Source organism: Pseudopipra pipra, chromosome 12 (genome assembly GCF_036250125.1).
Source record: "Pseudopipra pipra isolate bDixPip1 chromosome 12, bDixPip1.hap1, whole genome shotgun sequence".
NCBI classification, from domain to species: domain Eukaryota; kingdom Metazoa; phylum Chordata; class Aves; order Passeriformes; family Pipridae; genus Pseudopipra; species Pseudopipra pipra.
The window spans coordinates 3296212-3315484 of NC_087560.1; the positions used below are offsets into that span (position 1 = coordinate 3296212).

Genomic DNA, 19273 nt, shown 5'->3' on the forward strand with positions numbered 1-19273 from the left:
TCCTATCCCAAGCCAATGAAAATGCGCCTTGCAAAGAAAAAGAAGGGGAAAGTCTTAATTTGCGGCTGTGGAGCCAGCGGAAGCCTGGAGACGATGGCCGGTGCGGACAGCTGCCAGCCCCGGCCCCAACCCCCAGGCCATGCCCCGGCCTGGGGATGCCCGTGAGCTGCCAGGTCCCCCGGCCACACTCCCCACACCACCAGACCCAGCAAGAGTGAAGGAGACAATGTGGGGGGAGAGCGTGTGGCACACAGGAGAGGCCAAACATCACAGTGCTCCCCTAGTGTCACGATCCACCGGTTGTCGGAACGACGCGACAGCTTCAAAAACCGCTCCGGTGTCTCCAGCCCCGGACGGCATCCCCTCAGTGGGACAGATTTCCTGCTGCCTCACCCAGCCCGTGCTTGGCCCCACGCAGCATTAGGCAAGAGCTCATTAGCTCTGAATAATTTATAGATCTATTTCATTATTATTATTCTGATTTCCCAGAACTAACGCAAAACATTTTGTGCTTGCCACTTCTGTGGCACCAGGGTGCCCCAGGGGCCAGACTGGGACTTGCCGTTTTTCTCCATACCTCTGGATTTTTTTCTGGGTAGCAAGGAGAGGGATTTAAAAATCAGTGAAGCAAAATGTTTCAGGCCAAATTCACTGCTAAAATATGTGCTGTGGTTCTCTGAAAACCTGGTGTCCTGGAGAAGCTGGCAGGAGCTCTCACACTGGAGCAATTAGTCCTGCCAGCCCAGGAGCCCCAAGCACGCCTGGATTTGGGATACTGATGATGGAAATCCCATCCCAGAAATCACAAGATAGCGAGCCACGAATGCAGTTTCTTCTTTCCCATCCTGAAGTCGTTTAGAGGAGGAAAAAAAAAAACAAACAACAAAACGCAAACACGAAAACCCCTGAACAATTATGGCCATTGGACTGTTCCTCCGAGAATCAGCGGTGATCTGCAGCATGTCAGTGATTCGTTCTGCATTGCTGAGGAGCTCTACAGGAAAGCAAAAAGCAAATTGATCAAAAAGGCTCTTCCACTTTGCCACAGCTTTGGCACAGGATCACCTCTAAAATTTATTCTGCCACATGATTTTCACATCGGATGCCAAAAAGTACTGCTTTACAGCAAAAGCTAACCAGGTCCAGCAACTCAAGAATCTAAATGGACAATTTACTTTGTCTCAAATCTCAAAAGTCTCTGTAACAGAAAAAAAGCAGCTGCACTGCATATTCCAGCTTCCTGGCCCCAAGCACTACTTTAACTCCTCAGGCCCCAAAGGAGAGCTGTGAAGGGAAGAGTTAAAGGAGGTGACAAAGCTCCTCTGGGGCCTGTGTCTGATTATACAGTTTAAAGTAGCTCCATGACTGCTCTACCTTCTGCCCGGTCTGGCTCCACCCTTCAGCCAGTCCCAAAAAAAGGAAGGAAGCAACATGAGTGTTTGGACCTGCCTGTGCATTGTCTGAGCTGAACAAATGACCAGGTGAAAAAATCCCAAATGTTTTCATGAAGATGAGGGGAGAATGGTTTTGCTGAAGTCACAGTACCCTGAGATGAGTTTGAAAAGAGGATAAGTAATTGAAGCAGCTCTTTATCACCAAATAAGAATGTCCTGGGCATCCTTAATTTGCCCATTATGTCTTTTTAATTGGGGTGTTTTAGTCATTAAAAGCGTGGCATGTAATTTCATAATCCTATTTTAGGCTCCAAAACTAAGCTTCCAACATGCATGTCTCATGGGGATGAAATCTTTAGCAAAAAGAAACAACACATGTACACCTAAAAAACCCAAACCACAAAAATAAACAAAGTGATCTCATTCAAATTTGTTTTTTAGTACCTCAGACTAAAACAAAAGGGAGCTACCATCAAAATTGACCTAATTGCATCATAGCTCAGAATGAATTGATCCTTTCACTGTGTATCTGGCATAACAGCATGCATCATATTTTCATAAGCAGAGTGACATCACCACTCTTTAGGTCAGATTTTAAGGTGTAGCGTCACCAATTCAGAGCTGTGACAGGTTTTTTATTATATTTTCTGTTTATAATTTTGATTCAAAACCTCGGCAACACTTCAGATGCACATAATCCTTATTGAAACTGGCTTGATGCGGATTACAGCCTGAAGCACAAAGGAAGTCTTTATCACTTATGGCCAGTGTTTTAGGAGCTTATAACTGTAATCAGGTGGGGATTATATCAGCATGATCCATACTAGCTGAACCATGGCAAAAAGCTTTTTTTCTGTTTGACCTTCCCACCTAGGGCATGACAATAATAAAAATGGTAAAACATGCAACAAACAGGTGCCACCGAAGGTGGAGTCACTTTCCACTGCAGGCAGAGGATAGTACGTCATATTTTAAAAGAAAAAATACTCATTAATTAGTGGAAGCAGATCTTCGTATTGTGCATTGTTATCCAGGATTATTTCATTAGGATCTGCTGACCCAATTTCTGCATTGGAAAGAGAATTACATTTTTTCACACTATTGAGGGAGAAAGAAAAAATAATAATACAGATTACTCAAACTTTTAAAAATACGGTTGCAAACAAGGGCAGGTACCTGTATTGGTATCTCTACAAAAGCCAAATGAAACAAGGACCATTACAAATACATAATCATGTCTTCACTAGAATCAGATATTGGTTCTCTTAAAATACATAATTCCTAATTAAAACATATGGAATCCAGCTAATACTGCCTCATGACTAAGGGATTTAGAGAAGAGCAGGAATTTTTTTTATTAGTGCTATGATGGTCCCCTCTGTCATGGGTCATCCTCAGCTTACTCCTCCTGCAATCACTCTGGGGATAGCTGACTCAGATAAATTAAAAGAGCTTCATTTGGGAAGCTTCCCCAACACACGAAAGGATTCGCCTCCTAATCTGTCAAAATCCAATAATGTTAAAGCAACTGCAACCTGCTTACAGCTCAGCAGGGCTCCTGAGCCAACGGGCAGGACCCAAGGGCCCAGCACTGGATGGGACAAAAACCCACCTGAGAAGGAGCAGCAGGAGAGATCTCTGCTGCTGAAATATTTTGTGTTAAGTGCTGTGAGCTCACATGTCCTGGTTCAGCCACCCCAGGACATTGCCAGTCCCCCACACCCCCCCCTTCCCCACAGCCACAAGTTGTACACATGGTGGGACACGTCTCCACAGAGTCCTGCTCTCTGCCCCTCCTCATCACTGGCACAAAAAATCACCTGAACATGTCTGACATTGGAGTTCCTTTATAACAGAACACCACCACAGATGTACCTAATGCTCTGCCCAGATCACCTTACAACCACTCACCTGCATGTCTCAGAGCAGCAGCTGGTCTTCATGAGGCCTTACAGCCGCCGCTGGAAGGGGAGAATGCCACAAGTCCTACTTACAAAGTGGGGTACAGAGAAAAGAGCTACCCCAAATACACCCCATAGCAGAAACAACCCTCCTCCTTATACTGAGCCTACAAAACCACCACAGGTAGGTGTTTTCCCTTTCTTATAAACTCCTCTCACTTGCTAATCATTTCCATGTGTCAATCAAGTGACAAGGGAGTTAGGGAGCGACATCACACCACATCTCATCCCATTTGCTGCATATTCCTAGAGAACAAGATCACCACAGGAGTTCAAGAAACCCTTTCTTGCCGAGGTCACAGGCGAAAAGAGACCCTCATAACCTCCTGAAAGCAAAGGTCAGGTTACCTTGGAAGGCAGCTTGTCCTGCCCAGGAGTGGTGGTGGTTTTTGCAGAGGACAAGGGGAGCGATGCTGGTGGGGAGAGCTCTGGTCCCCTGCCAGTGCAGACACCTGCAGTGGGTGTTTTGTGATCTGCCACCCTCCTCCTGCACACAGCTCGCCTTGTCACTAATGGCAGATCTGTGTAAAATTCTCTGCCAGGTTGTAGCAGCATTATTTTTTAAACAGGTAGCTGCTTTTTCTGCCCATTATACTGCTGGAAAGGAACCCAGATGCCACTGTGTTCCCACTATGCCAGCCCAAGCCATTCCTGCAGTAGCAGGAACAGCCACCCCACGAAATCACCCCAGGGGAACAGCCCTTTCCACGCCTTCAAGCACTTTTCAGGGAAAGTTGCTGTCTCCTTTTTTCTTTCCCTTTCACCTCAGTCACCAACACTTTGGTGCAAGCACAGCAGCTGCACTAGGCCTCGTTTTCAGTGTTTTGGGACCTTCTTGATTTTTGACGTTGCAAAGGCTGGTGAAGTTACCTGCAGCTTAGGGTACCTGGTGACAAAGACTAATGTGCCTCCTGCTTGCCCCGCCACAAAGTCTAAGATGAAGTCTGCAAAGTCTACAACTTAACCATTGCCTTTAATCCTGCAGATAATGGCATAACAAGATCCAGTGTCTGAGGGCTGAACCAAAACTATACACTTAGTTTGCCTTTTCAGTGAAAGTAGTTAACAAGCAGGAATGAGGGGAGCAGAGCAGTCTCTCCCGCACTGGCAGGCGACATCAATACCAGATGCATCTCTGGGAGACATGACTGAGGTAAACCATAAATTAACAGGCTCACTGTGAGGGAAAAAAATAATAATAATGATACTGGGTCCAATTGCATGGTCTGATACGAAGGAGGCCAGAGGAAATGGGCCAATGAGTCCTTTCTGCACCCATGAACTTTCAGAACCCTTCTTATCCGGAGGGGAAAAATGGCAAGGGCTCCCTTTGCCATGTTACCATGGCTGATTCTTAATCACTAGCAGGGCTGGCAGTAGCTCTTGTGCAACACCACTTTCCCCAGCGCTGGGCCCTGTTCCCCTGCAATGCTCCCAACCCCTGCTGGTCTCAGAAGAATTGAGCCCAAAGCTCCACATAGCAATTCAAATGCATCACCAGACATTAGGCCACCGGGTTAACCACTGTTTAATTTCGTCACATTTGTTTGTGAGTTATGTACGTGCCTTTCTTTTGTCAACATCTCCTTTTAGAAAGGATATTGATTTTGTTTTCAAAGGCTCTTGAAAATAAAATGAATGACTACATTCTAAGGAAGAGTCATTTTCTCAACAGCTGTAAATAATTTATTGTTCGCAACCCACCCAGATCAAAAGATACTTCATTAACTGATGTGGCAAAATCTGGTGCAAGCTGCATTTCTATTATCTCAGATCCAATTAACCATTTGGAGCAGACTAAAACATAACTAGATCAATCCAGAATCAGATTAATATCCAATCCATAATCACATTAATCACAATCTGTCCATAATTAGCCATCAGATAATCCCATTGGACAGGAGGTGACATGCAGTATCCCATTATCTCATTAATTATCTATTTTCAGTATCAGACATTGTGCCCAAACACAAGGAAATGTTTTTTCAAGGAAAAATGGATAGGGAATTCTCCTTGTGCTGCATCCACCTCATCAAAACCCCCAGTGGTTCAACGTTGGAGTTTTACAACATTTCTTTGTTTTTCCATATTCTATTAGAACTAAGAGCTGGTTTTTTTGAGAGATGTCATCTTTTTAAATAAAATATGATTATCTTAGGAAGATGGATAAATAAAACATTTGTTTCATGCAAACAAGTTTATGAAAGAAAGAAAACCCTTCATCAAAGGTTTTAATGGTAACATGATAACAATAGCTTTGCAATGCTAAATCTTATTGCAGATGGTTCCTGTCCTTTTTTGTAATGTAAGTGAAATTGCGTTCCATCTGTTTTAATTTTATAATGGACTTAATCCATGGCTGGCTCTGAAAGAATCAGCATTTACTGCCTTTGCAGTCTGCTGCAAACAAAAAAATTGTTACCGTTTCCCCTTTCTAGAGGAACTTGCATTTCTCTTTGGGAGCATAAGGCAGAGCTGCCGTGTGGAGAGCGGGAAGTGCTGTTAGCCGGCCTCACCCCCGGCCAGGCAGCCCCTGCCAGGCAGCCCCTGCCAGCTCTCGCCCCAAAGCCAAGCGGAATTGCCCCAAAAGCCATTGGGAACGCTGAGCACTGGGTGGAGGAGAGCACGGAGCAATCAGCGTGGCAGGAGAGATTGCGTTTGGCTTTGACTAGCAAATGCTTCCAGCAGTTCCAAGTGACCTGAAAGCAATTTTCCAGAGGTCCCTCCTGGCCTGATTTATTCTATGATTTTATGATGTGCTTTCCCTTACCCCCCCTCAGATGAACCAACAATTAACTTGTTCGTAAAACATGGTGGTATCGAGCTGCTTCAACGCCTCTTGTACCTGTAGTCATTTTAAAGATTTTTGTACATCACATAGAGGAGCTTCAGGGTTTCCCTGGCAGGTAATTTTTTTTCAGATATTTTACTAAAGTGCCTGTGCTGCACTGCCTACCCTGTTCCTGCCTGCCTGGCCCTGAAGTGAGCCCAGTCCAAACGTACCTGCCTGGTGTACAGGGCACATTGCTCTGTACTGACACAGGTGTGCCTGCAGCACAGCTTTGTGTCAGTTTGGAGACGTTTGGCTGGCTCAGCCGTAACCTTTCTTTTTCCTAAGTTGGTGGGAGGTTTGGGAGAGCAGAGAAGATCCTGCCCTCGAGTGGGAAAAGGGTGATGCAACATGGAGCATCCCTGCCAAGCTGCTGTATTCTTAGACGTGTCTCATTCTCCTATCACTCTGACATTTTATTTTTGCATTTTATTGTTAACACATGCACATACTGACTCACTCAGGACTCTGTGGATTCCAGCTCAGGCTGAAGTCACCCTTCTGTGCCCTCTCTTCTGCCAGGTGTCCAGGAATGGATGGGACAAACTGTGCTGCCCCACAGCCATGGCAGTGCTGTGGAGGTTCCCATCACCCATCCCACAGGGTCACCCCAGTTTGAAGAGCCAGTCAAACTTTTCTAATTTTCTTCACACCGCTCACCTCCCAGCCCAGCTCAGCCACTGGCAAGGCAGGCAGCAGTCACATCACAACCCCTGACAGGCACCATGGCCACCCTGCCACTACCACACAGGCAGGGACACGTGGACCTGCCCTGCCCTGAGGATGTCGTGGCCACACTGCACCTCTGCACCTCTGCACCTCTGCACATGCAGGAATGCCAAAATCCTGTGATGACATGTGTCCCTGCTGAAGTGGGTACCCCAAATACCACCCTCCTTCCTCCCTCAGCTGTTGCACAAACTTAAAGGTTTGCTTTCAGCATTTGGGGTCCTCAAGGGGTAGCAGGGGCTGTGGTCAGGCTGGGGAGAACAGGTCAAATAGCCCAACACCAGTTATCAAAATTGTCCTCTCCCCCTCCTCAGCTTCTGGGGTTTCACACCTACAGGGCGCCTGACTCGTACAAGCGCTTCGGCCGGAAAACCCACCCTACCTCCCTCCTCCCAGAAAAGTGAGCCCAGCCTGCCCTTCCCGAGCCAACATTTAAAATCACCATGTCCTTCCCAAGCCATACAGGTTGGTCTAGGCCTGTCAAATACCGTGTGTAAAATTAAAAAGGTGATTGTGTGGAGTAGAAGGACAAGGCTGAAGCCCCAAGACAGCAGCAATCTCAATTCCAGCATGTATAAGCTTTCCTGGACCTTTTGAGCTACTCGCGCTGCTGTGCTGCAAAGTCTTCGGCAATTTAAAACCGAGTCAAAGGCCACTGAAGTGCTCTCCCTATTTTCCTGCTAATGCACAGGAAGCCCATGGAGACTGGGGGGAAAGAGAGGAAAAAAGAACAGAAGGAATAAAAAAGCAACAGGAGAGGTTAAGCTGCAGGAACAGCACGGGATCAGGTGCATGAAAATGCAGTAAAATACTAATTTTTTTCTGCTAATTTCAACTCATCACGGGGCTCCTGCCTGGAACGGCGGCCCCGACGATGCCATCGGTCCCGTTCGGGTCCGTCGAGGCGGTCCTTCCGCACACGGCCCCCAGCGGGGAGCCGCTCCGCGGGCGCGCAGCCTTGAGCCCCTTCCCGTCTGCCGCGGGATGTCCCGCCGCGCCCGCCCGCGGGCACCTGCCTGCGGCACGCCGATACGGGGGGAAAAGGGACAACGAAATAAAAGGCAAAAGAGAGGGGAAGGAAGAGGAAAAGGGAAATAAAAGCAGCAAATAAAAAGCGAACTAAAAGTCAAGAAGAATAACAGGGAAAACAGAAGGGGGAAAAAAAGCTACAATGAATCTCCATCTCCTCGGCCGCCGATGCCGCCGTCCCCTCCGCGCACGGGGCCGGGTCGCGCCGCGCCGGGCGGTCGGAGGGTGCGGCGGGCGCGGGGCGCGGAGGAGCCCGTCCCGCGGCGCTCGGTCCCGCCCGCCCCGTCCGGGCCGGTCCCGCGGGGAGCGCGCCCCGCTCCGCGCCCATTGTTCGGCGCCGCCAATCCTCGGGCGCTCCCGCGGCCGCCAATCGCCTCCGGGGGCCGCGCGGTGAGGTCAGCGCCGCCCCCCGCCCGCGGCCGCTGCGCGCTGACATCACGGCCGGCCCGGCGGGGCGGGCCCGGGGGGGCGGGCGCGGCCCCCGCCCCGCGCCGCGCGGGTAGTGGTGGAGCGGCGGCGCCGCATCCCGCATCGCTGCCGGTGCGCAGGGGGCCGCCCGCATGGTGGACATCCTCCTCCCGCGGCCGCTCCCGGGCGCCATGGGGGAGCCCTCCAAGAGTAAGTGCGCGCAGCGCAGCGCGGGGCCGGGGCGGGCGGGTACGGGACGCTGCGGTCGAGCCCCGCGCCGCCGCTGCCGTCGGGTGGGCTGGCGGCCGCCGGACCGCGGGCGCGCTGACAGCTCCGGGAAGGGCTGCGGGCTCGGCCCGGGGCAACTCCGGTGCCGCTATTCCCGTTCATGCCCAGCGCTCCCCGGCCCCTCTGGCCCCGTTTCTTACCGAATGCCTGTCCTTTCAGCTGTCCGCGCTGCTGAGCTCACTGCTTTCGGCTCTTTCAATTTCTTTCTCTGCTTCCCTCTCCTTTTTCTTTCTTTTCTTCTCTCTCTCACTGCCTGTGTTACCGTTTTTCTTTCTTTCTCTCTTTAGTGTTTCAGTTTGTCTTTTTTTGTTATTAGTACTTCTCTTTCCGTTTTTGTTTATTTCTTTCTCTTTCTATTCTTCTGGTTTTGTTTGGTTTTATTTCTTTCTGTCTCTTTGATTTCTTGTCTCTTACTGTTTTCATTTGACCATGTTCCCGTTTTAACCATCTGGGTTTTAGCTGGTTTTGTTCCTTTCTATCATTCCGTTTTATTTTCTTTCCTTCTTTCTTTCAATTTTTCCTCAGTCTTTGTCTTATCGTTTCTGTATTTCTGTTTTTATTTTCCTTTGCCGAAATTCTACTTTTACGTCTCTGTCCTTCTGCCTTTATTTCTCTCAATCAAGTTTCTGTCTTTTTATATTATTATTATTATTATTTCTGGCTGTATTCATTTATCTCTTTCCGTGTTTCCATCCTTTCTGTCCACGTTCCTGTTTTTATTTCTTTTTCTTCCTATTTTGGAAAAAAAAAAAAAAAAAACAAACCAAAACAGAATAAGAAAAAAGGAAAAAGATTATAAAAACTCAAGTGCCTTTCCCTAATTGCTGGCGTCTGCTCTGGCACACGGCCGGCCCTGACCGTGCCCCACTCGCTCCCGGCAGGGCGGCCGGGGCTGGCCCTGTGCGCCGGTTGCGGGGGCCGAATCCAGGACCCCTTCCTGCTGCGGGTGTCGCCGGACCTGGAGTGGCACGTCGCCTGCCTCAAGTGCGCCGAGTGCGGGCAGCCTCTGGACGAGACCTGCACATGCTTCCTGCGCGACGGCAAGGCCTACTGCAAGCGGGATTACAGCAGGTGACCCCGAATGCGCCAACGCTCGTTAGGGGGAAAAAAAAAAGAAAGGGCAAAAAACCCCAACCCGAACCCGAAAAAGCACAAAAGCCCCTTAAAACCCCCGAATTTCCCCCAACGAAAACCTGACTCTCGGCCGCTGCCCGCCCCCGCGGCGCCGCCCGGAGTCGCCCTGACGGCGCATCGCATCCCCGCAGGCTCTTCGGCATCAAGTGCGCCCAGTGCCGGGCGGCCTTCAGCAGCAGCGACCTGGTGATGCGCGCCCGCGACCACGTCTACCACCTGGAGTGCTTCCGCTGCGCCGCCTGCGGCCGCCAGCTCCTGCCCGGCGACCAGTTCTGCCTGCGGGAGCGGGACCTGCTCTGCCGCGCCGACCACGGGCCGCCCCCCGACGGCTCCGCCGCCCGAGGGCCGCGCAGCCCCGCGCTGCCTCCGGCCGCCGCCGCGCACCTCGCAGGTACCGGCTCCCCGTCGGGGCGGGCGGCGGGGCGGGGGAGGTGTCCGGGGGGCTGCAGGGGCCGGGCGGGCGGCGGCGCTGACGGTGCGCGTCCTCCCCGCCCGCCGCAGAGCCGGTGCCCGGGCGGCCGCCCGTCCCGCGGCCGCCGGCGCACAAGGCGGCGGAGAAGACCACCCGCGTGCGGACGGTGCTGAACGAGAAGCAGCTGCACACGCTGCGGACCTGCTACGCCGCCAACCCGCGCCCCGACGCCCTGATGAAGGAGCAGCTCGTGGAAATGACAGGGCTCAGTCCCCGCGTCATCCGCGTCTGGTTCCAGAACAAGCGCTGCAAGGACAAGAAAAAGTCCATCCTCATGAAGCAGCTCCAGCAGCAGCAGCACAGCGACAAGACGGTGAGCGCCCACCCGCCCCGCCGGGGAAGGGAATTGGGGGTGGGGGTCCAGGGCCAGAGAGCTCGGGCGGCAGTCGCGCTGAATCCCCGTGTGCCCGCAGAGCCTGCAGGGCCTCACCGGGACGCCGCTGGTGGCCGGCAGCCCCATCCGCCACGAGAGCGCCGTGCAGGGCAGCGCCGTGGAGGTCCAGACCTACCAGCCGCCCTGGAAGGCGCTCAGCGAGTTCGCCCTGCAGAGCGACCTGGAGCAGCCCGCCGCCTTCCAGCAGCTGGTGAGCCGCGCCGGGCCGCCCGTCGGGCCGCGGGGGGCGGGCGGACCCCGGCCCGCAGGGCCCGGGCGCTGCGGGAGGGGGCCGGGGCAGGGGGCGACCGCGCCGGGCCCTCACCGCCGCTGCTCCCCCAGGTCTCCTTCTCCGAGTCCGGCTCCTTGGGCACCTCCTCCGGCAGCGACGTGACCTCGCTGTCCTCCCAGCTCCCCGACACCCCCAACAGCATGGTGCCCAGCCCGGCCGAGACGTGAGGCGGCCCGGCCGCCCGCCGCCGCGGGACCTCCGCATGCCTGCGCTCCCTGCATGAGACACCCGGCCCCGGGCCGCTCCCAGAGCGCCGGACAAACGCCTTTGTTTTTTAATTATTCTTATTTAAAAACAAACAAAAAATATGTTACTGACGGCCAAAAAAGCACCGGGATCCTCGCTGCCTTCACCAGACCGGAGAGAGAGTCCCCGCCCTGGTTATTTCGTTGTTTTGGGTTTTTTCCCTGCGGATTTCGATGTTTCTTTTTTCCCAAAGAAACGTGGATTTCCCCGCTGGAGCCCGGCACGGTGACAGGCCGCCTCGCCCACCGCTTGCGCCGGAGACGGCTATTCTTTCCTTTTTGGAAGGGAAAAGGAAAAAAGAAACTACAAAAGGGGGAGAGACTCCCTCAGCGTGCGGCCGCGGAGCCGGCCTGGCCGTCCCTCCGCGCCGTCCAGCCTCATCTCACGCCGATGCCTCTCCCGGGCCGCGGCGCCCGGCCCCGCACGATCGCTGGAAAAACGGGACACGGAAACGAGACTTTTTAACGGGAAAACCAGTACTAATAATAAGTTATCAATGGACGGAGGACGGATTGTTTGCGCCTTTAACGATCAAAAGTAAGTTATTGTTATTTATTGTCAGAGTCAGCGGTTGAATAGTGGAATTAAGTATTTTGGACTTAATAAAAAAAAAAAAAAAAGAGAAAAAAGGAAAGGAAAGGACTGAAACGAAAAAAAAACCAAAACAAAACCAAAAAGGCGCGGAAGGGCGGCAGAGGGGCGGGCGCGGACCGGGTCGGGACGGGCACAGCCCCGGCTTTTTCCGCACGGCCTCCCCGCACCGCGTTAATCGGCTTTCAGAACCGGGGCCGCTTATTTATAGCCGGGGAGGCGGAGCGCAGGTTTCCCTTTCGGAGCAGCCCCCGGGCTCGGCCGGGTCGTGCCCGCACCTGCCGCGCTGCGGGGCCGCCTCGCCTCCTCCCCGGGCGTGGCGGGGGCTTCCCCGGGGCGGCGGGGCGAGGCGAGCTGACCCCTCGAGCGTATCCATCCCCCCGTCCATACTCAGGCGGCGGCTCCTTATCTGCCTCTGGCATCACCTGGGAGCGCGGCGGGGCCGTTCCCGCTTCCTCCCCGTTACCCGGGCGGGACCGCTCCGGACCGGCTCCCAGCGGGACCGCAGGCCCGGAAAGCTCCAGCCACAGCACGCTGCACCCCCCCTACCCTTCCCCGGGCACCCGGGGAGAGCTGGGCCCTGACCGAGCCCTCCGGGCTGCAGGGGATGGGCAGCGCGGCGCCGGAGCGGCTGCACCACCCCGAGGGGCTGCGGGGCGGCTGTGCGGGGACCGGGCCCCCCGGGCGAGCCGCCGTCGGGGCCGCCTCAGCCCGGGGCCGCTGGGCACCGCCGGGGTGGGCTGTGCCCCGGCCGGGCACAAGTCTGGAGGGGTCTGCCGCTCTCCCAGCCCCGCCGCGGGGCCCCCGCCATTACCTGGCTCCATCCTGGTCGCGCTGGGGCTCCTCGCGTTCTCCCGGGGCTGGGCCGCAGCGGGGCCGCAGCATCGCCTCAGGCGGCGCGCGGCCTCCCCTCAGGCGGCGCGGGCGGGACCCGCCTGCGGGCCGGGCCGGGCCGGGCCGGGCTGGGCCGTGCGGCCGCCGCAGGAGCGGCGCGGGGCTGCCAAGAGAGGACTGTCCCGCTGTCTGTCCCGGTCCCGCTGCCTGTCCCGGTGCCCGCGGGCCGCCCGGGATCGGGATCGGCCCCGTCCCCGCCGCAGCGCGGGGCCCGCAGCGCCTCCCGCCCCCTCCCGCGGAAGCGAATCCCGCCCGGCCCCGGTGCGCCGCTGGGTTTTGCTCCGCGGAACCTTCCCCGCTCACAGAACATCCCTAGGTTAAACCAGCGTTATTAAAGTCTTACCGAAACGTTAAAAACGCACATGGTTTAAAAAATCCGTATTACGTGACTTATCCCAAATTACCAGAAAATTATAAGCAAACTTTCCCCAGAGCCAAATCTAACGAATTCTTTTGATTAGATTCTGATTGACTTTTGATTAAAGAGAAAGACAGCTTAAGGGGCTTTTTCTTTCCTATCTCCGAGCCCTGTGTTGCTTATAGTAATTCAAACACACCAACATTTGTAACACAGAAGTCACACCAGACAGAATAAGTTATTTTATTACAAGATATATAGAACATATTTTCTCTATTTGCAACCTTATTTCAGCAGTTCTGCAGTGCAAGTCCCACCACATCACAGGGTAGAAAACACCCAAATCATGACATCGGATACATGAACGAAATAAACTCAAATTATCAAAATTACAAAACAGAACTTGGAAGTATCTACAGTAGTTATGATATAAATAGTGCAAATTATATATCTACAGAGTAAGTATTTAGAGTATCAAAACCGTTTCAGAACAGCCTTTTAAAGAAGGTAGTCAGCAGGACCAGGTCAGTGTGATGATGTTAGGGATTCAAAAACCAAATACGACACTTATTTTTTCAAGAAGAACTGTCGAGCTTCTTCCCAGGACTGCCGCGGGAATCTGTTGGACAGCTCAAGATAATCTTGAGAACTGAAAAATTTTTCTGTTGAAGACAGAACACAAAATTACCACGTTATTCCCTCTTAAGATAAGATGGCAATAAAACAAGAATAACGAACTTGCAGCCAATTTGAGATACTTTTACTCCCTCCCCCTCCCAAAATCTTCTCAGCCCACGGGGGTGACACTTCTGTGGAGCTTGGGACATCGAGGGCTGGCTTTAAGAATGGGGGCAGAGGCTCTGGTGAGCAAAGGCTTCCATTTGTAAGCTTTTGGATCAGGCTCTGCTTTGCGCAGTGGAACATTATACAGCTTTGCACACTTTATGTTCTTGGACCCACCAGGGACCAGCTCAGCCTCGTTCAGCTCTGGGCAGCCTCAACGGTGTTTTCTGCTCAGCAGCTTTTTTTCCACGGAGGGCTGCGGAGGAGTTGTGCTCCCTGACTCCCAGAGCTCACAGCACAAGTACAAATGCAGCTTTCACTCCTACGAGTGAACAGGACTGCACATGTGGGCACATGTTTGAGGGTCTGACCCTCCACACAGCACCCAACAATGAAGTTTGTGCTTTCAGGTTGTATTCCCATCAGTGTTACTATTCCCATTTGTGTTTTGGGGACACCATCCTTCACATTCAAGTCATATAATGGATAAAAATAATCCTGCTTATACTATTACTGAGACAACTTTTTTGCAACTGGGGAATGTTTAGAAACCACACTCACATGTCACCACATAGTCATCTTTCTTTAAAAGTTCATCCAGTTTGAATAGTGAAAATAAAAAGCAGTTTTCCATTTGGGTTTTAGATGTTTCTTGAGCAGATTCTCATGCAAACACAAACCTGGAAAGTTTGTGCTGCAGACACTGCACAAGGCTGCTTCAGACTGAGAGGTATAATGCTGACAGTAAAAATCTCCATAAAGTTACATTAATTTCATGTGTTATATTTTATTTTTAAACACAAAGCTTATGTTTTAGACCTAGAACTGCTCATCTCTTGCCAAATGTTGGGCAAAATGGTGGTGGATTTTTGTTTGCTCTGAGGGAGAAATGGTTGTCCGAGCGATGTTCTTTATGCAAAATACAGCTAACTCAAGAACAGATGCCCATCAGAACTTGAATTTTAGATGTGTTTAGCAAGTAACAGCCATCTCAGCTGAGAATATTTCAAATTTAGCCTAAAGAGGTTAAATGCTTTTTAAATAATACCTTAATAATGGAGGGGAAAAAAAAATCACACCTCTTCTGCAAACCGATGAACGTCAAATAACGATTACAAGACAGTATTTTACAGATTTTTGGCTCCCCAGGTGCATTGGCATTGCTGCATGGCTTCTGCAACCTAAAACTTGTGAAGGCAGCCTTTGTGACAGCTAATTAAATATGTGCAGGTACAGTATCACATTTTAAGACATGATACCACACAGCATTTAATAAAGATTAACAGTCTGAATCCCTGATACGACGAGCAGAGGACTGGAAGACACGTCAGAATGTGAGGGAGCCTCTCTCCAAGCTGTAAAACCATGCTGCAAGTTACTGTATTTCTTTTATCGTGATGCAGACTCAAAAAATTTAAATCACAGTGAAATATAATATGTACACATTTTGTTAACCGACTGCTACTCTGTTACACTGCATTGAACGTACCCCTCTGCTGAGATAACTGATTATCCATTTGGCCTGAGCTCTGTGCAAAATCCTACAGGGGAAAAAAAAAAAAGGCATCAGGTTTTCAGATCTTACACCTGAGAAATTAAACCAACATTTTTAAGTCTTCACAGTCACTCAAAAATACTAATACTTTATGAAAACTGTAAATTAACAAACTCTGGTTTGTTTGCTACATATAACAACAGAATACTGCCAGCATTTAAATTCTATAATATATATAGTAGATTTTTATTCCTTTATTTATACTTGTTTTGGAAAAAAAATATTTTTAGTACACAACAAAGAACCCAAGGCTTTAATATCTTCTTAGGAAATAGTTATTATTGGGATTTTTATTTACCACAGCTATGTCTCTGTAAAAGAAATGGTGTTTCAGATCTTTGCTCCTGACTCCAAATACACTCTTACAACACCCATGAATGATTCCCATTTCAATGGCTGTGCTTCCCAGTGACCTGGGAGCCCGAGGCCCTGATCTCTTGGGAGTGTGTGAAGTTCCTCCCCAGCGGGGTAACCCCAGCCCAAGCTGTGGGGCAGCCAGGATGAGCACCCAGAGCCCGGTGTGGATTCCCTGCTGCATCCTCGCAGTCAGCAAGGACCTCGACCTCGCTCGGAACATGTCGGCTGCCCCACCACAGATCCTGTCTTTTGTTGGAGCATCCACCGAGCAGAACACTGAAGAAGGTATTATCTGATAAGAGATACAATTTAGCAAATCGTGGATACTCCTAAATGTTTTTTAATTATTTCTGCGCATCTAAAAGCAGAAGCAACAAAAATAAACGGGTTGATGCAAACTTCAGATGATGGAAATAAATCTGTTGGTAAGGAGGTCGTTTGTAAAATCCAGCAACCCTCTGCCTTTGATTTTCGCTGCACACATCTAACACACTGTATTTAAGTGTTATATTCGTACACACCACCAAACTTTTACGCAAACGGGACTTCTTTTAGTGCTCCCTGGCACAGGAAGAATCTCATTTTCTAGTCACGGGGAAACATTTTACAGTCTTTCCCAAACCTTCCACCGAAGCAAATGAGAGATTTGCTTGACAAACAGCAGCGAGCTGAAATAAAAGCAGAGAGGGGAAGTCTCTTCTGCGTGTGCGGGATCTGAGCATTCCTTGGATCCTTCCAGAGTTGCTCTCTGCGTACGCATGTGCAACATTTGGGGTTAGATTTTAGCACGGGCAAAAAACTGAAGTTCCAGTGAAGTCAGCAAAGACAGGACTCTTTACAGCACACACAGCTCTTCCATATTTTAATATAACACCTTTTTTAAAAGCCTGCAAGAACAGTACGTGGGTTTGACATCTCTAACTGGAAACTAATGTTGTCCCTTGTAGATATACTTACACTTTACTGAAGCTACTGGGGATTTTAATGCCATTCCAACTCTTATAGCACAGAAATCAAGCTAAAGAATCTTAATTATTCCTATAGAGAATACTCTCCTCCACTCTCAAGTTTTTTGGCTGAAAAAAAACTGAACTTGCTGCATTTCCTCATAATGCTTAAATTATTTTTTTGCCACTGCAACTTCTACACTGAAATCTGTAGTTTCACTATGACTATATAGCAAATTCTTTTAATACTAAGTTCCAAACTTTAAAAAAAAATGCTATGCAATTATTTTAGTATTAAAAGGATAAAAAGTAGTTGCACTCAGAAGTTATGCAAACTTTCAGTAAATATTTAGTTCTTGTGCCTTCTCTCTCAAATGCATGTAGCCTATCCTTGGAGTATCCTTGGAGTAGCTGTAAAGCATTAGGGAAAAGAGCTTGACTAACATTTCTGTATCAACAACAGTAACTTTCAGGTGACTGACACAGAGTTACTAGACTCATAAAAGCATATTATTTTTAATAGTGGAGTGTTTATGAAAACTGCATTTATTAATTGGAAACAGTCAATGTATGGAAAACATGAGGGATCCAAAAAATCTGATAGATAAAACAGCACATAAATTCAGACAAAGGGAAGAAAAATACTGCAAATCCTTATTTAAAACAGTATTCGTAATGACCTCAGTGGCTTACTGTCAAAAATAAAGATTGCAAGATTAGACTGGTAACATATGTTCTGTGTATTTTCTGCATAAAATATATACACTTATTCAGTTCTCTGTAAATCTATGGTACACAGTATACAACTGTACATTTGCATGTAAACACATGAATGTAGCGATTTCAGATATGCTATATGTGCAGGAATTCAAAAAAATAAATATTTTAAGGATTGTCTTGTAATAGCAGGACCTACATCAAACCTCCCCAGTACATCCAGGAGCTGCAATGAAAACAGGATCCTGAGTGGACAGTGAGAACCTGAACCACTCGGTAACCTTTTAGAGTTATAAGATGCCTCAAGTACAGGCGTAATCTGTGGTTTGAGAAGTGCAGAGAATCTCAAAGCACTTCAATGGTGTTTACTTGTTTTACTTAAGTCAAATGATTCCCACACTCAGGGCAAAGGCGAGAGAAGCAGCTGCAGTGACCCCGCACGGCTGCAGAGCTGCGATACCTGGATGAAGGTGGCGAGTAAAACACAGCTCATCTCCTGCTCCAGGATGATCTTGTTCTGAGGGTTGTTGTAACAAGCAGCTATCAGCGAGGGGAAGAGCACTTTGATTAAACGAGGATCGCTGAAATACTGGAAAGGCAACTGGCATAGTTTTTGCAGCACCGTGGGGTGACGGCCAGATTGTACAATGATCTGAAAATACAAACATAACAAAATTAAACCACATGATCTATCTCTTCTGCTCTTCCTGTTAACCACCAAGGGTGCTGAAGTCATGCTAAAAAAATGAGCATGGCTGAGAGCAAGTACTAAAAATAAAGCTTAAAACATTGACTTCAAATAACTTCTGTTTCAGTGTGTAAGCATTATTTTTATTGCAGAAGAACATAAAGAATATTGAGCTCTGAAACTTTTTTCCTGTATCACCCAAAAAGACAGTAAGCGAGAAGGGGATTAACCTGCAGATTACAATAAAACAGATAATGTAATACCTTAATTCAAAAGGTAAAGAACTCTAGCACAGGGACTATTCTGCGTTAGAGCTACGAAACACAAAACCCCAATGCCTGCCATTTAAACACAGTAAGCACAGGGTGGGGGGAAAATCCAGAAAGAAATCACCAGGATTTTAAAAGCTCTCCCTCCTGAGGCTCCATCGTCCTTTCCTAGAGTGCCTGCTGGCAATCAGAGGGGACTCTGTGTCATGGGAGATGTCTGCCACGCATTCTCAGGCACCAAAAAGAAAAGGTGATTGTGAGCTGCACAGCGAGGAGTTTCAGTAAGGAGAGACTCAGAGATCCTCCCATCTGTATTTCTTATCTCGGTTTCTATCAGTGCCATTGGCTCTAAAAGGAGAATTGTTTAGATAAATGGGACTGTTGTCATGAAGCAGGCTAAGTTTACAACTGTGTACATCTGAAGAAATAAGGCAATGCTATCACTGGTCTCCTGCACAGGAACCTTTCCAATTTACTTGATATTCATATAAAGTCTTTGTGATAAACTAAAAAATGCCCAAATCGGATCTGTTCCAAGTAACCTTGATTAGACAATTACAATATGAAAGAGCTGTGTGACCCAAAGTTGGCTTTTTGGCATAGGAGGAAGCTCCTATAAGGTCGGAACACTGTAAAACTGAGGGTCATGACTGTAAATTGTACTTGGAAAAACACAATTTTACAGGTACACACCCAGACAAGACTGCATTCAAATTAAAACCAGAAGGACAGAAAGAAGCAGTTGAGGCCACAGGAACATAAATTATAGGGATTTACAAGTTTTCAAAGCACTTTTAACAATACCTTCAGAGCACACACTAAGTTGATAATGCAGTTCGGTTTAAAAACAAGATCAACAAAGTAATAGTTTGCATTTTTTTCAGTTCACCAGTGAAAAAGACATTGAAAACCTTTCAAAGGACTGGTAGAAACGTCTTAATGCCCTTAAAGACAGAAG

At 49.3% G+C, this 19273-nt stretch overlaps 2 protein-coding genes across 4 annotated transcripts in view; one reads left to right on the top strand and one right to left on the bottom strand.

Moving 5' to 3' along the window:
* The first annotated feature begins 8411 nt into the window (after positions 1-8411).
* Positions 8412-16097, top strand: ISL2 (ISL LIM homeobox 2). Its single transcript, XM_064668444.1, has 6 exons — positions 8412-8561; positions 9521-9710; positions 9905-10164; positions 10275-10558; positions 10659-10829; positions 10961-16097. The coding sequence occupies exons 1-6, from the start codon at positions 8504-8506 to the stop codon at positions 11075-11077; spliced, it is 1080 nt and encodes a 359-aa protein (XP_064524514.1). The 5' UTR covers positions 8412-8503; the 3' UTR covers positions 11078-16097.
* SCAPER (S-phase cyclin A associated protein in the ER) overlaps positions 13219-19273 on the bottom strand; it is a 141925-nt gene continuing 135870 nt past the window's right edge. For 2 of the 3 annotated variants that reach the window (XM_064668440.1, XM_064668441.1), the window contains exons 30-32: positions 17819-18010; positions 15272-15323; positions 13219-13661 (exon numbers count right to left, since the gene is read on the bottom strand). In XM_064668440.1, coding sequence (XP_064524510.1) covers positions 13567-13661; positions 15272-15323; positions 17819-18010 — 339 coding nt within the window. In that variant the 3' untranslated portion in view covers positions 13219-13566. The remainder of the gene's footprint in view (positions 13662-15271; positions 15324-17818; positions 18011-19273) is intronic. The other variant, XM_064668442.1, reaches the window with a different exon arrangement.

What these genes read in the sequence shown, in the direction of transcription:
- ISL2 (XM_064668444.1), top strand. Translation starts at nt 8,504, where the DNA reads ATGGTGGACATCCTCCTCCCGCGGCCGCTCCCGGGCGCCATGGGGGAG. An exon ending in TGCAAGCGGGATTACAGCAG is followed by an intron (nt 9,711 to 9,904) that starts GTGACCCCGAAT and finishes GCATCCCCGCAG; the next exon opens with GCTCTTCGGCATCAAGTGCG. An exon ending in CCGCCGCCTTCCAGCAGCTG is followed by an intron (nt 10,830 to 10,960) that starts GTGAGCCGCGCC and finishes CTGCTCCCCCAG; the next exon opens with GTCTCCTTCTCCGAGTCCGG.